Source organism: Sphaeramia orbicularis, chromosome 17 (assembly GCF_902148855.1).
Source record: "Sphaeramia orbicularis chromosome 17, fSphaOr1.1, whole genome shotgun sequence".
Lineage (NCBI taxonomy): Eukaryota > Metazoa > Chordata > Actinopteri > Kurtiformes > Apogonidae > Sphaeramia > Sphaeramia orbicularis.
The window spans coordinates 35,292,608-35,306,467 of NC_043973.1; the positions used below are offsets into that span (position 1 = coordinate 35,292,608).

The following is a 13,860-nucleotide window of genomic DNA, read 5'->3' on the forward strand; positions in this document are numbered from 1 at the left end:
TGACCAGCTGGTGAAATCATATCAAGTTTTTTATATGTTTTCCTCATGTATTTCTTATCTTACAAGATTATGTGACGTTGAGCAGACTCTAAAATTCTAACTTTTTTTCATATTTTATTAAGACTTTCTCACAAAACTCCAGACTTTTCGAGGTCTGGAAAACAGCATTCCAAAATACTTCCATACTTTTGAAGGTTTTCAAGACCTACACAAGCACCCTGATGTATTTGGTTGTTGTGTTGTTGTGCATGTTCGAAATAAAGGTTGAATTAATTAATTTAGTCAAGATTTCTTTGTTATAAGAGGATAAATAACCAAAACAAGATAAAGAAACAGAAAGTAAAACAGTATCGGCATCGGTTTTTGGCCAAGAGTTTGGCAATTGTTGCATCACTGATGTTAACCCCATAAACGTAATAACTTCCCACAAACATCATGAACCACAAATGCAATAAAAATTTGCAGCTTTTAACATTATAATCCCACAAATCTAATTACTTTCCCGCAAACGTAATAACAGTTGCCTACCATAAATGTAGTAATTATCACGTTTGTGGGGATTTCTTATGTTTGTGGGATGGTAATATTGTAATAACATCTCACAAATGTAATAAATTAGTACTTCACATATATTCAAGTAATGCATGCGTGAATATTCATTCATCTTTCTTTTTCTTCCCATTTATTCTTGTACTTACCTGTCTTTTTAGAATGATCAAATGTTGCAGCTACACCATATGGTACTAATTCCAGATTAGTACCAGATTTACGTATGAAAGTTTGTGTCTGTAACTATTTAATGTACTGCTGCCTGTCTTGGCCAGGACACTCTTGAAAAAGAGATTTTTAATCTCAGTGAGGTTTGCCTGGTTAAATAAAGGTAAATAAAATGAAATAAAATAAAATTTTAAAAAAATAAAAAGTGTTTAATTACAAATACAAGTGGAAAAACAAAACAGAATGGGTAGAAATATTGTAAAGGTTTTATTATAAAAGCTTCAGTATGAACTGCATATTATTTATTCTCATTAAGTTTAATAGAAGCCTGTGTTTGAACCATGTAAATAAAATGTCTGGATATGATTATGATAACAATGAAGAGGGTAAGAGGGAAAATGAGGTATTACGTTTGTGGGAAAGTTATTACATTTGTGGGATTAATACGTTAAAAGCTGCACATTTTTTATTACATTTCGGGGGTTAACAACTGATAAAAAACTGCATAAAACTAGCCAGTACTTAAAAATTAAAACTAAAAGTACTTATGCCCAAAGTGAAATAAAGACTATACTGGCAGTTTGGAGGCGGCAGTGACTGCGCTGTGTGTGCTTCCTGTTGGTGTTAATGCTGCCTGGATCCTGTGACTTCATTAAGACACTCGCTGACATTGACTGAATGAAGGATCCACTCACTCGTCTGTTTCGTCGTGATGTTAAGTGCTATTGATCGGAGCGGCTCTATGAATTAGCTCACTTTGTGGACGCGCGTAATGCCATTGACAGATCTTCAGACTAACCGGCTTGGTTGGTGGTGATGTTGACCGTGGAGTAATTGGGTGACCTGGGGTTTTTCCCGGAAACCCCGTTGACCGCCTGCACCTCGAAGCTGTAGCGGGTGTGGGCCTGCAGATTCCTGACCACCACCTTCCTCTGACGCAGCCCCAGCCTCCGGGGGGCGATGTCCACGTTGTCATCGCAGCGTGTGCACGGGCTCCGGTCTCGAAGGCACTTCTTACACACCACGTTGTAGACTAAGTCGCTCCGTCCACCGGTGTCCTCAGGTTCATCCCACTCCAGCGACAGTGAAGTCTCATTAACGCTGGATATAACGTTACGAGGCGCCGAGGGGATGTCTGCAAAAAACACAAAAATGTAGGTGTTAATATGACGTGATAAAGATGCATTTAGGTGGTATTTAATGGGTTCAGAAACATACATGGATGAAGTGAAAACAGCAAGTATGGTAGTGTTTGTTGTGGATGTAATTTGCAGCACTCGTCCCTAGAAGAGCTTTTATAATAACATGCATTAAACATGAGTTAGTTTAGTTTTTCCACCAAACACTGTTACATTGACATCTTCTCCTCCTCCAGCAGCACTGACAGCTTTTACATAAAAAAACAAACTTTAAAATCTTTCTAAATATAGGAATCGTATTTACTTCTATTTATGCATGTATATATGAATAATTTTATCCACTTATCACACATATTATATAAAAGTATGAACAAAAAGCAAGTTTATGTATTGAGTGGTGCCTAAAAAGCAAAAATAACAGAGAAAATCAACTAAACATCATTCACACTTATACAAATCCAAAATAAAGCATATATCTTCTGCATTCCAATACCATTTAACCCCAACAATAAGAATCTCCTTTTAATTTTTAGCTTAATCACTGAACTTTATAACATAAAAATGTAAAAATATTGGCTCAGTGTGATCATATTTCGCTAAAGGTTATTTTAGTTTTTCCACCAAACACTGTTACATTGATATTTTCTCCACAGTTTTTACATAAAAAAACAAACTTTAAAATCTTTCTAAATGTAGGAATCGTATTTACTTCTATTTATGCATGTATATATGAATAATTTTATCCACTTATCACACATATTATATAAAAGTATGAACAAAAAGCGAGTTTATGTATTGAGTGGTGCCTAAAAAGCAAAAATAACAGAGAAAATCAACTAAACATCATTCACACTTATACAAATCCAAAATAAAGCGTATATCTTCTGCATTCCTATACCATTTAACCCCAACAATAAGAATCTCCTTTTAATTTTTAGCTTAATCACTGAACTTTAAAAACATAAAAATGAAAAAATATTGGCTCAGTGTGATCATATTTCACTAAAGGTTATTTTAGTTTTTCCACCAAACACTGTTACGTTAACATTTTCTCCACAGTTTTTACATAAAAAAACAAACTTTAAAATCCTTCTAAATATAGGAATCACATTTACTTCTATTTATGTATGAATATATGAATAGTTTTATCCACTCATCGGACATAATATGTAACAGTATAAACAAAATGAATTGAGTGGTGCCTAAAAAGTCTCTTCTTATAACTTTAAGCAAAAATAACAGACAAGAAAAGCACTCGGAGAGCGCAGACCTCCACCCCATCACCACCAAAATTTAATCATGTCTTCCTTGTGTCACTATCAACATTTCCTGAAAATTTCAGGAAAATCCGTCCATAACTTTTTGAGTTATCTCGCTAACAAACAAACAAACAAACAAACAAACATGCACGCCAACACACAAAGCAAACTGATCATAATACCTCCTGGCCGAGGTAAAAATCCATTAAACATCATTTACACTTATACAGTTCTAAAATAAAGCGTATATCTTCAGCATTCCTGTATAATTTAACCCCAACAATAAGAATCTCCTTTTAATTTTTTGCTTAATCACTGAACTTTAAAACATAGAAATAGAAAAATATTGGCTCAGTGTGATCATATTTCGCTAAAGGTTATTTTAGTTTTTCCACCAAACACTGTTACGTTAACATTTTCTCCACAGTTTTTACATTAAAAAAAACAAACTTTAAAATCTTTCTAAATATAGGAATTGTATTTACTTCTATTTATGCATGTATATATGAATAATTTTATCCACTTAGCACACATATTATATAAAAGTATGAACAAAACCCAAGTGTATGTATTGAGTGGTGCCTAAAAAGCAAAAATAACAGAGAAAATCAATTAAACATCCTTCACACTTATACAATTCTAAAAAAAAGTGTATATCTTCTGCATTCCTATATAATTTAACCCCAACAATAGGAGTCTCCTTTTAATTTTTAGCTTAATCACTGAACTTTATCACATAAAAATGTAAAAATAATGGCTTAGTGTGATCATATTTCGCTAAACGTTATTTTAGTTTTTCCACCAAACACTGTTACATCGACATTTTCTCCTCCTCCAGCAGCACAGACAGGTTTTACATTAAAAAAAAAAACAAACTTTAAAATCTTTCTAAATAAAGGAATCGCATTTACTTCTATTTATGTATGTATATATGAATAGTTTTAACCACTGATCCCACATAGCATATAACAGTATAAACGAAAAAACAAGCGTATGTATTGAATGGTGACTAAAAAGATTCTATCTTCTCATAACTTTAAGCAAAAATAACAGAGAAAATCAACTATACATCATTCACACTTATACAAATCCAAAATAAAATGTATATCTTCAACATTGCTATATAATTTAAACCCAACAATAAGAATCTCCTTTTAATTTGTATCTTAAAATACAGTAAAATACACTAAAATCACAAATATCTCTCAGGTCAGATTTACTCCTTCACTGAAAATAGCTTTTGCATGTAGTCTTGGAGCATCTTTGCTTTGCATTATTTTATAATATATGAAATTACTGAACTTTATAACATAGAAATGTAAAAATATTGGCTCAGTGTGATCATATTTTGCTAAAGGTTATTTTAGTTTTTCCACCAAACACTGTTGCATTGACATCTTCTCCTCTTCTCCTCAGCACGAACAGTTTTTTTACATAAAAAAAACAAACTTTTAAATCTTTCTAAATATAGGAATCGCATTTACTTCTATTTATGTATGAATACATGAATAGTTTTATCCATCACACATAATATGTAACAGTATAAACAGTATCAACAAAAAACACGTCTTTGTATTGAGTGGTGACTAAAAAGACTGAAAAGAAAAATGCTTATATCTTCGAATTTTAAGCAAAAATAACAGAAATAACCCTCCAAAATGAAGTATACATTTCTTCAACATTGCTATTTAATTTAACCCCAATAATCAGCAACAGAAATCTCATTTTAATCCCTTTTGCAGTAAAAAAAAAAACAAAAAAAAAAAAAAAACAGTAAATTTCTAAATATCTCTCAGGTCAGATTTACTCCTTTATTGAAAAGAGCTTTTGCACACAGTCTTGGAGGATCTTTGCTTTGCATTATTTAGTAATATACAAAATCATTGAACTTAACAACATAGAAGTGTAGAAAAAATAACAATAATGACTTTGTGTGATCACATTTCCTTAGGTTATCTTACAGTCCTTGTGCGCTGATGCCTTCATGTTTTATTCTCACATTTGTAAAAGTATCTGTTCCAGAGGTGGACTACAGAACTACACAGCCATCGGTGAACACAACCGGCTCCAAGATTTCTATGATTTTACACAAAAACCTTGAATTCAGCTCAATGTTGCTTTCTGAGAGTGAGAAACCCCTCAAAGCAGAGGTGTGAATGTTCATCTGACTCACAGTTCAGTTCAGTTAAGATTCACCTGTAAAGCGTTTCAACACACAATTCATGATGCATTTCAGTTCATCACATCCTCAGTTCTCTGTATTATTATTGTATAAACTACCTTTGCATTAGTTAAAGGGAAGCGCACTAATATAACAGCTGCATATGTTCAATACCAGAAACTTTCATCCACCTGAGCAAACAAAACACATACAGTCGCGGAAAAAAATATTAGACCACCCTTGTTTTCTTCTATTTCTTGTTCATTTTAATGCCTGGTAAAAAATAAAGGTCCATTTGTTTGGACAAATATAATAATAACAAAAAAAATAGCTCAGAAGAGTTTAATTTCAGAGCTGATATCTATCCATTTTCCATGTTTTCTTGATAAAAACCAAAATCACTTCAGTTCTTACATCAATATCTATGTCACTGTACTGACAAAAACAGTGCTTCTATTCATTCCGTGTTTTCTTTTCTGTCTGATTTAGTCACATGATACACACAGGAATTAGGACTGGATTGTGTAACCATTGTTTTTTGATGACCTTTGATGGTTTAATAATTTTTTCCATGACCATATGAACTTTCCACACCTCAATATGTCACACTGCGCAGACCTCATCATTCTGCACATTTTAAATCACAGATCACATTAAAAAGTTCTTGATTTTGAATAGAGGAGATTTTAACCCATAAAGACCCAAACAGCCATCTACTGATCTAAACTGTTTAATACCTGTCAATCCCCTAATCCTATCAATACATGTAAATAATTGCCGTAAAACCCACTTTGTCGTTTTTTCATGGTCATCAGATATGACCCATTTGGATGTTCAGAGGCTCCATAGTTGCCGCGGAAACACCGTCATCTTCTACAACAGGGGTCTCAAACATGCGGCCCGGGGGCCAAATGCGGTCCCCCAAAGGTTCCAATCCGGCCCCTGGGATGAATTTACAAAGTGCAAAAATTCCACAGTCAAGGCTGTGGAATTAATTTTAGTTCAGGTTCCACATACAGACCAGTATGACCTCAAGTAAAATAATAACAGCGTAATAACCTACAAAAAATAATGACTCCATATTTTCTTCTCAGTTTGATATGAAAAAAAAAAAAATCTTACATTATGCCTGTAAATAATGACAAATTCAAATTTTTGTCTTTGTTTCAGTGCAAAAAAATAACATTAAATTATGAAAATATTTACATTTACAAACTATCCTGTAACAATAAAATGTGAATAACCTGAACAAATATGAACAACCTGAAAGGTCTAAGCAAAATTAAGCGCAATTTTAACTATTTTCTGCCTGTTACTCGGTGTTTAGTGTCTTTGTAGATCTGATCCATAATGCATAATGCATCCATAATGTAGAAATGATAAGTTGAGGCAGAATATTGTTAAAATTACACTTATTTTTCTTAAGAAATTTCTGTTTTTTCAGGTTATTCATATCTTTTTTGTTTGGATAGTTTATAAAAGTAAGTATTTTCATAATTTAATTGTTTTGGGGTTTTTTTGCACTAAGCAAAGACAACAATTTGGAGTTGTCATTATTTATAGGTTATTATATTATCATTTTACTGGTCCAGCCCACTTCAGATCAAATTGGGCTGAATGTGGCCCCTGAAAGAAAATGAGTTTGAGACCCCTGTTCTATAACATTGATTCACCAGTTGGAGTTGGATCAATGACAGTGGATGGACACACTGGGTTTATATTCAGTTAAATCTTTTTTGTTGAAAAAGTCATGTTTTCTAGAAGTAGAGGAGGCTAATACATTGATTTTTTTTTTTTCATAAGAAATAAGATTTTAGATTTTTTATCTTTTTATATTTTTATCTGCCTTAATTTTTTTTTTTTTTTTTTTGAAAGCAGACATTTGATCAGTAGTAAAAATGTTATAAAATATTTGATCAGGCACCTGTGTGGGCAGCACTTGAAGTTGAATAAATATTAAAAGAGTACTATGTGTACGGGTATTAATAATTTAATCTATATTGCTGCATAAAAATCTTAATTATCTGAGTGTTTCAATTGTTTTTTATGGTCAATGTCCTTTAAAAAAGAATAAGTCTTAAATATCGGCCTCAAAAATCAGCTGTAGATATTGGCCATCAGCTGATGAAATTTTTAAAAATCGGCATTGGCCTTAGAAAAACCCACAACAGTTGACCTCTAATGTTTTCTTCATTTTTCTCTGTTTCTGATACTGTGACAATCAACTTTAATCTGAGCTTTTATGAACATCTACATGATCAGTGAATTAAATATGAGAAAACACCAGATTTTCATTGAAAATACAAAAATACAGAAGATAATATGACAATAAATGGTGATAAATAACTTAAAGGTTAAATAGAGAGAATAATTTATTTGTGAATCACTGGGTCTTTAGGGGACATCTGCGCACAACTTCACCGATATTTACTAAATGTCGAAAAAACAGAAGCGCGTAATGTCGGTTTTTCCATTAAATCACAAATGCGATGATTTGTTTATTTATTATCACGAGATGACACGAGAAGTCATTCCATAAACATGGCAACAAATGTAAATATTGTGTTGATTTCCAGATATATTCATTATTATTATATAGTACCCCTCTATCTCGTACTAAATTCAAAAATGTTTCATTTCCTGGTGTGTCCACACATACCGCCACATGTTTCTTTTAAAACTCTTCTTCTTCTTTGCTGTCAACATCCAGTTTTTTTATTCACCTGACTCTACAGGGTGGGGAAGCAAAATTTACAATATTTTGAGGCAGGGATTGAAAGACAGTTTATGACCAATTAGTTTATTGAAAGTCATGAGAATTTATTTGCCACAAGAAAATTGACATAATAGAAAATGTTTTTATTCTATGTGTCCTCCTTCTTTCTCAATAACTGCCTTCACACGCTTTCTGAAACTTGCGCAAGTGTTCCTCAAATATTCGGGTGACAACTTCTCCCATTCTTCTTTAATAGTATCTTCCAGACTTTCTCGTAATAGTTTTGCTCATAGTCATTCTCTTCTTTCCATTATAAACAGTCTTTATGGACACTCCAACTATTTTTGAAATCTCCTTTGGTGTGACGAGTGCATTCAGCAAATCACACACTCTTTGACGTTTGCTTTCCTGATTATTCATATGGGCAAAAGTTTCTGAAAAGGTATGGATAACAGTGTTAGGTATGATTATGACATTAATATATGTTTGGTTTCAAAACAATTGACGTAGTCCCTGCTGAGAAAAAACAACTAAATGTTCATTGTAAATTTTGCTTCCCCACCCTGTAGTTGCAGAAAAAGGTCTTTCCATTGCAGTTTTGCATGATAAACCAATTGTGCTATGCCTGAAAAACCACCTCTTGCCTGCACGAAAACTTTTAATCGAAAAAAGAGAGTTTTGGCAAAATTGACGTTTTTCCATGAAGTCAGTTTTTATGTGCAAGTTGTATTCGTGCAATTTGAGGGTCAATGAAAAAGCAACAATTAAAGTGCCATCCAGTAGAAACAAATATTAAGGATCATATAAAAAAAAACATCACAATAAATATAAAAAAACAGCTAAAAATGAACATAAAAGTATGAGTTTATTTATTGCATTACATTATTACACTATTTATTCAACAGTAAACTCATACTACTCAGGCTACTAACTTTTCCTTTGACGCTGTTTTCGACTTCCTACTTGTTATTGAGTCAGTTTTAACATTTGCTGTGATCTGCTGCTGTGGTCATCTCAGTGTGAAAAACAAAAAGTTGCTGGGGAAAACTGTGAATGTGTGGCCTAAAGTTAGTGGTGTGAATTTAAATGATCTTTGCCAGCTTTGGATCAAGTCAAGCAGAAAGTTGAGGTCTCATTGGGTTCCCTGCAGACTATATATGTTGAGTTTAATTTGTGTCCATCAAGGCAGACTTCTACTTCCCCTCAGGTGCAACAAACAGATATCTGAGCTCTTTAATCCCTACAGCTATTGGCTTTTTTATCAAATGCGATGTGACCTGACACTACCTGCGGGTGTGACTGTGTCCCTTTCCTGTTCTATCCTTATTTAACAATTTAATTATTCTATTTTCTACTGATTTCTTTTGATTACTCTGGACAATTTGACAACAGCGACTCTAATGTGGACTATTGAGCTGTTTATTTATGTGTATGGATTGTCTTTTTTTTTTAATTGGCTACTGTCTGCAAGTCAAATTGTCTGTTGAGGACATTAAAATTTAACTCTTTACACTAACCCACAGGTGTCAAACATGCGGCCCGGGGCCGAAATCTGGCCCGCCAAAGGGTCCAGTCTGGCCCCTGGGATGAATTTGTGAAATACAAAAAAATTACACTGAAGATATGAATCATTTTAGTTCAGGTTCCACATTTAATCTGCAGTGGGTCGGATCAGTAAAATACTATCAGAATAACCTATAAATACTCACAACTCCACAATTTTCTCTTTGTAAATATAAACATTTTCATGTCATTTTATTGTATTTACACTAAAACAAACTATTATTTCACAAAAACGTGAATAACCTGAACAAATATGAACATTTTGAAATGTCTGACGTGCAAATTTACCAATATTCTACCTGTTATTAAATGTTTTGTGTATTGGTAGATCCATTGTGATCTGTGAGTTGTAATTTAATTGTAATTGATAAACTGAGACATAAAATTGTTAAAACGGCAGGTAGTTTTCTCAAGAAATGTCAGTTTGTTCGTGTTATTTACATTGTTTTAAAGGACAGCTGGTAGATGTAAACATTTTAATCGCATGATTTTACTTTTTTCACTTTACAACATAGAGGAAAGTTTGGAGTTGACATTATTTATATGTTTTATTTCACAGATCAAATTTGGCTTAATGTGGCCCCTGAACTAAAATGAGTTTGACACCCCTGCTTTAGTGTATGATGTTATGTTAATTTATCCAATCAGCTCAGTCTGGTGTCAGTGTAATTTGTGTGTCATTAATTAAGACAAAAAATGGGTTCCAAATCTTATTAAACTTTGCTGATTGTCCACAAATCAACAGCCTAAGTTTTAAAAATAATGTAAGACATCCTTTAGCCATTGTGTATGTGTTCAAGGTAGAGTAGATTTCCATTACATTCCGAATAACCTGAACAAATATGAACATTTTGAACTGTCTGAAGTGTAAGTTTTCCCATATTCTGCCTGTTATTACATGTTTTGTGTATTTGTTGATCCACTGTGATCTGTACGTTGTAATTTACATGTGTAAATGATAAACTGAGACAGAATATCGTTAAAATTGTACTTAGTTTTCTTAAGAAATTTCAGTTTGTTCATAATAGTCACATTATTTTAAAGGATAGTTGATAGATGTAAACATTTTCAATAATTTTACTTTTTTTGCCTAAAAAATAGAGGAAAGTTTGGAGTTGACATTATTTATATATTACTATGTTATTATTTCACTGGTTGGGCCCACTGCAGATCAAATTTGGCTGAATGTGGAACTGAACTAACATGACTTTGACAGCCCTGCACAAACCCTTCTCTCGGAAAAGAAATGAAATGTTAATGTCTCTGTAAGTAGGCAACAAGAGGTGGTATTTGACGTGAATAAATGCTGTGATTGTACTATTTTAAAAAGGCTTTTATACAAGTACATGTAACAGAATGTCTTACACGCCCCGAATGACATCTGCATAAGCGAGCAGAGGACATGGAAACATCACACCAGGGAGCCAGGGAAAAGCCTTTTCATGGTACAAATAAATAAATCAACACCTACAGAATACAGAGGATAAATACAATGTGTCATCCACAGGCACAGCACCTCAGCTCATCGTGTTATTTCATCCATCCTGTGCAAATCTGCAATTTAACACAGATATTTAACCCTAAAACACCTAAACAGCCACCACTGAACAAAATCATCTACACAGGAAAAATGACTGAGCATTTTTTTGCAGAGTCAAAAGTATTTTCCTCAAAAAGAGTAACTTTTATTGTTTTTAGAGAAGGACCAAATTTTATCTGAGTAGGGTAAAATTGTCTTCAATTTGAGTAAATTTTACTGTACATGTTTTTGAAACACTAATCCAGTGGTTCCCAACCTTTTTTTTGCTTGTGACCTAATTTTAATATCACAAATTTCCAGCGACCCCAGACATTCAAAACAGAGACTTTTTGATCATGTAATGGTTTGCTATACTATGTTGCAAATAAGTGTTAATTTTAGATGATATTTAGTCTATATAATGTATATTATTGTGGACAGAGGCAGTAAATCCAGGTGTAGATTACTGCACAAAGGGAGAATGTGATTTTCCTTGGTCAGGATATGTCCAGTCAGTCCAGCTGTGATTTACAGGGAGGACAATTAATACTGAACAAACAAGAACTGAAACTATGAATTATGAAAGAGCTGCAGCATCTGAAACTGACCACAATGAACATTTGACACAGAAACAGAACCACAGTGCTGCAGTTTCAGCTTCAGTTTGTCATGTCTGTTATGGATTGGGATTGTCTCTGTCAACTCACCATATATTTTTTATTAGTAAGTTGTTGTTGTTTTTTTTTGTTTTGTTTTTAACAGTTACTATAATTTTCAGGGGACTCCATGTGGGGTTCTGACCCCAAGGTTGAAAAACTCTGCACAAATCCTATCAATATATTGAAATAATTCAGGTAAAATACAGTTTCTCAGCTTTTCAGATGTATCAGATATGACCCATTTGGATGTTAAACTTTTATAGGGCACTCACAGAAAAACTCTGAAATTCACAGTTTCAACCTTAGTGTGTTATTGGAGGAAATAACAAGACTTACTTTCGTGAAATTAAAAAAAAAAATCGTCATGTAGAAAATCAAGGTCAAGTTACCATATTTGGTTCCTTGCCCATAAGTGACCAAAAATGATGAGATATGTATATATATATATATATATATATATATATATATATATATATATATATATATATATATATATGTGTGTGTGTGTGTGTGTGTATATATATATATATATATATATATATATATATATATGATTGTATATGTAGATGAGTATATATATGTGTATGTACAAATTGCTGGTTTAGACAAGGGGGTGAGAGCTAATAAGCTATGCTTCTTCTCATTCCTTTTCAAATATGATTCTTTTTCTTTTTTTGTGTGCATTATTTTTTGCTATCTTGAATTTTCATTTCTATATTATGTTGTGCAAAGAAGTCAATTAGTAGCAATCAGGAAGCTTGTACCATTTCCATATTCGAAATAAATCAATAAAAATAAACAAATAAACAAATAAGAAAAATTAAAGGTGATAAACCACTAGACATAGAGGGAAACTCATTCTGAAGACACCACAAAAATAATTCTGGGACTTTAAGGGTTAAAAATACTGATTATTCGTGTTATTAGCTGAAATATAAGAAACACTGCATATTTTCGATAACCTCCTGATATAAAAGTGCAAATGCTTGTTTTTGCCACACAAACGTAACCAAACTGTCCACACACAACGTGAGGGGAAGCAACTGAAAGCCTGCAATTCAACAATCATTTCACATTCACTGAGGTCAAAACAGATGATGGTGATGGTGCCAGTTCTTCATCTCCCCTTCTAAATACCACAACTGTTCAAGTGTCAACCTCGCCTTCTTAACTGAATTGCTAACTGACTGCAGATCAACCTGTTACGGTTTTTACAGCGTTAACACACATTCAAAGGAACACTTGAGTTCAGTCTCTTTTCGATGGGAGTTGTGTGTCAATGCTGCGTTCATTCACACTGTTAGATGCAATAAATAGAACTGCACTTAGAGAGAACACCAAGGCTGAGAGTCCAGCATTAAACCACAAACAAACCACATATCATGGCCTTATGTTTTCCTCCTTTATGTCTGTTGGTTGGCTTAACTGTTACCATGGAGATGAAGGTTTATTTCTAATTCATCATCAGTTATATATTCATTTAACTATTATTAATCAGTCACTTGTTTTTTTTTTAACCCATAAAGACCCAGTGCTACTTTTGTCTCAGTTTCCAAATGATTTTTTTCTCTCGATTTAACCATTTATTGTAATATTATCCTCTGTATTTTGCGTATTTTCAGTGAAAATCAGGTATTTTCCTGTATTTAATTTACTGATCATGTAGTTCAGGGGTGTCAAACTCATTTTCTTCTGGGGGCCACAGTCAGCCCAATTTAATCTGCAGTGGGCCGGACAAGCAGAATAATAGCATGATAGCCAATAAATAATGAACAACTCCAAATTGTTTTAGTGCAAACAATGACATTCAATTATACCAATATTTACATTTACAAACTATCCAAACAAAAATGATGTGAATAACCTGTAAAAAAACAAACAAAAAAAAAAAACTAAGTATAATTTAACAATATTATGCCTCAACTTACCATTTATACACATGCACAAAACATTTAGTAAAAGGCAGAAAATTGTTAAAATTGCACTTAATTTACTTCATTTCTTCATTTTGTTCAAGTTATTCATGTTATTGTTTAAAGGATAGTTTGTTAACGTAAACATTTTCACAATTTAATGTTTTTCGCACTAAATCAAAGAGAAAAAATGGGTGTTGTCATTATTTATAGG

General features: G+C 32.8%; 1 protein-coding gene across 1 annotated transcript in view; it reads right to left on the bottom strand.

Annotated features, from left to right (window-relative positions):
• The window catches only part of ephb3a (eph receptor B3a), a 97,271-nt gene that overhangs the window by 53,324 nt on the left and 30,087 nt on the right, over positions 1 to 13,860 (bottom strand). Inside the window, exon 5 of the mRNA XM_030160989.1 lies at positions 1,517 to 1,852. Within this exon, the coding sequence (XP_030016849.1) occupies positions 1,517 to 1,852 (336 nt within the window). The remainder of the gene's footprint in view (positions 1 to 1,516; positions 1,853 to 13,860) is intronic.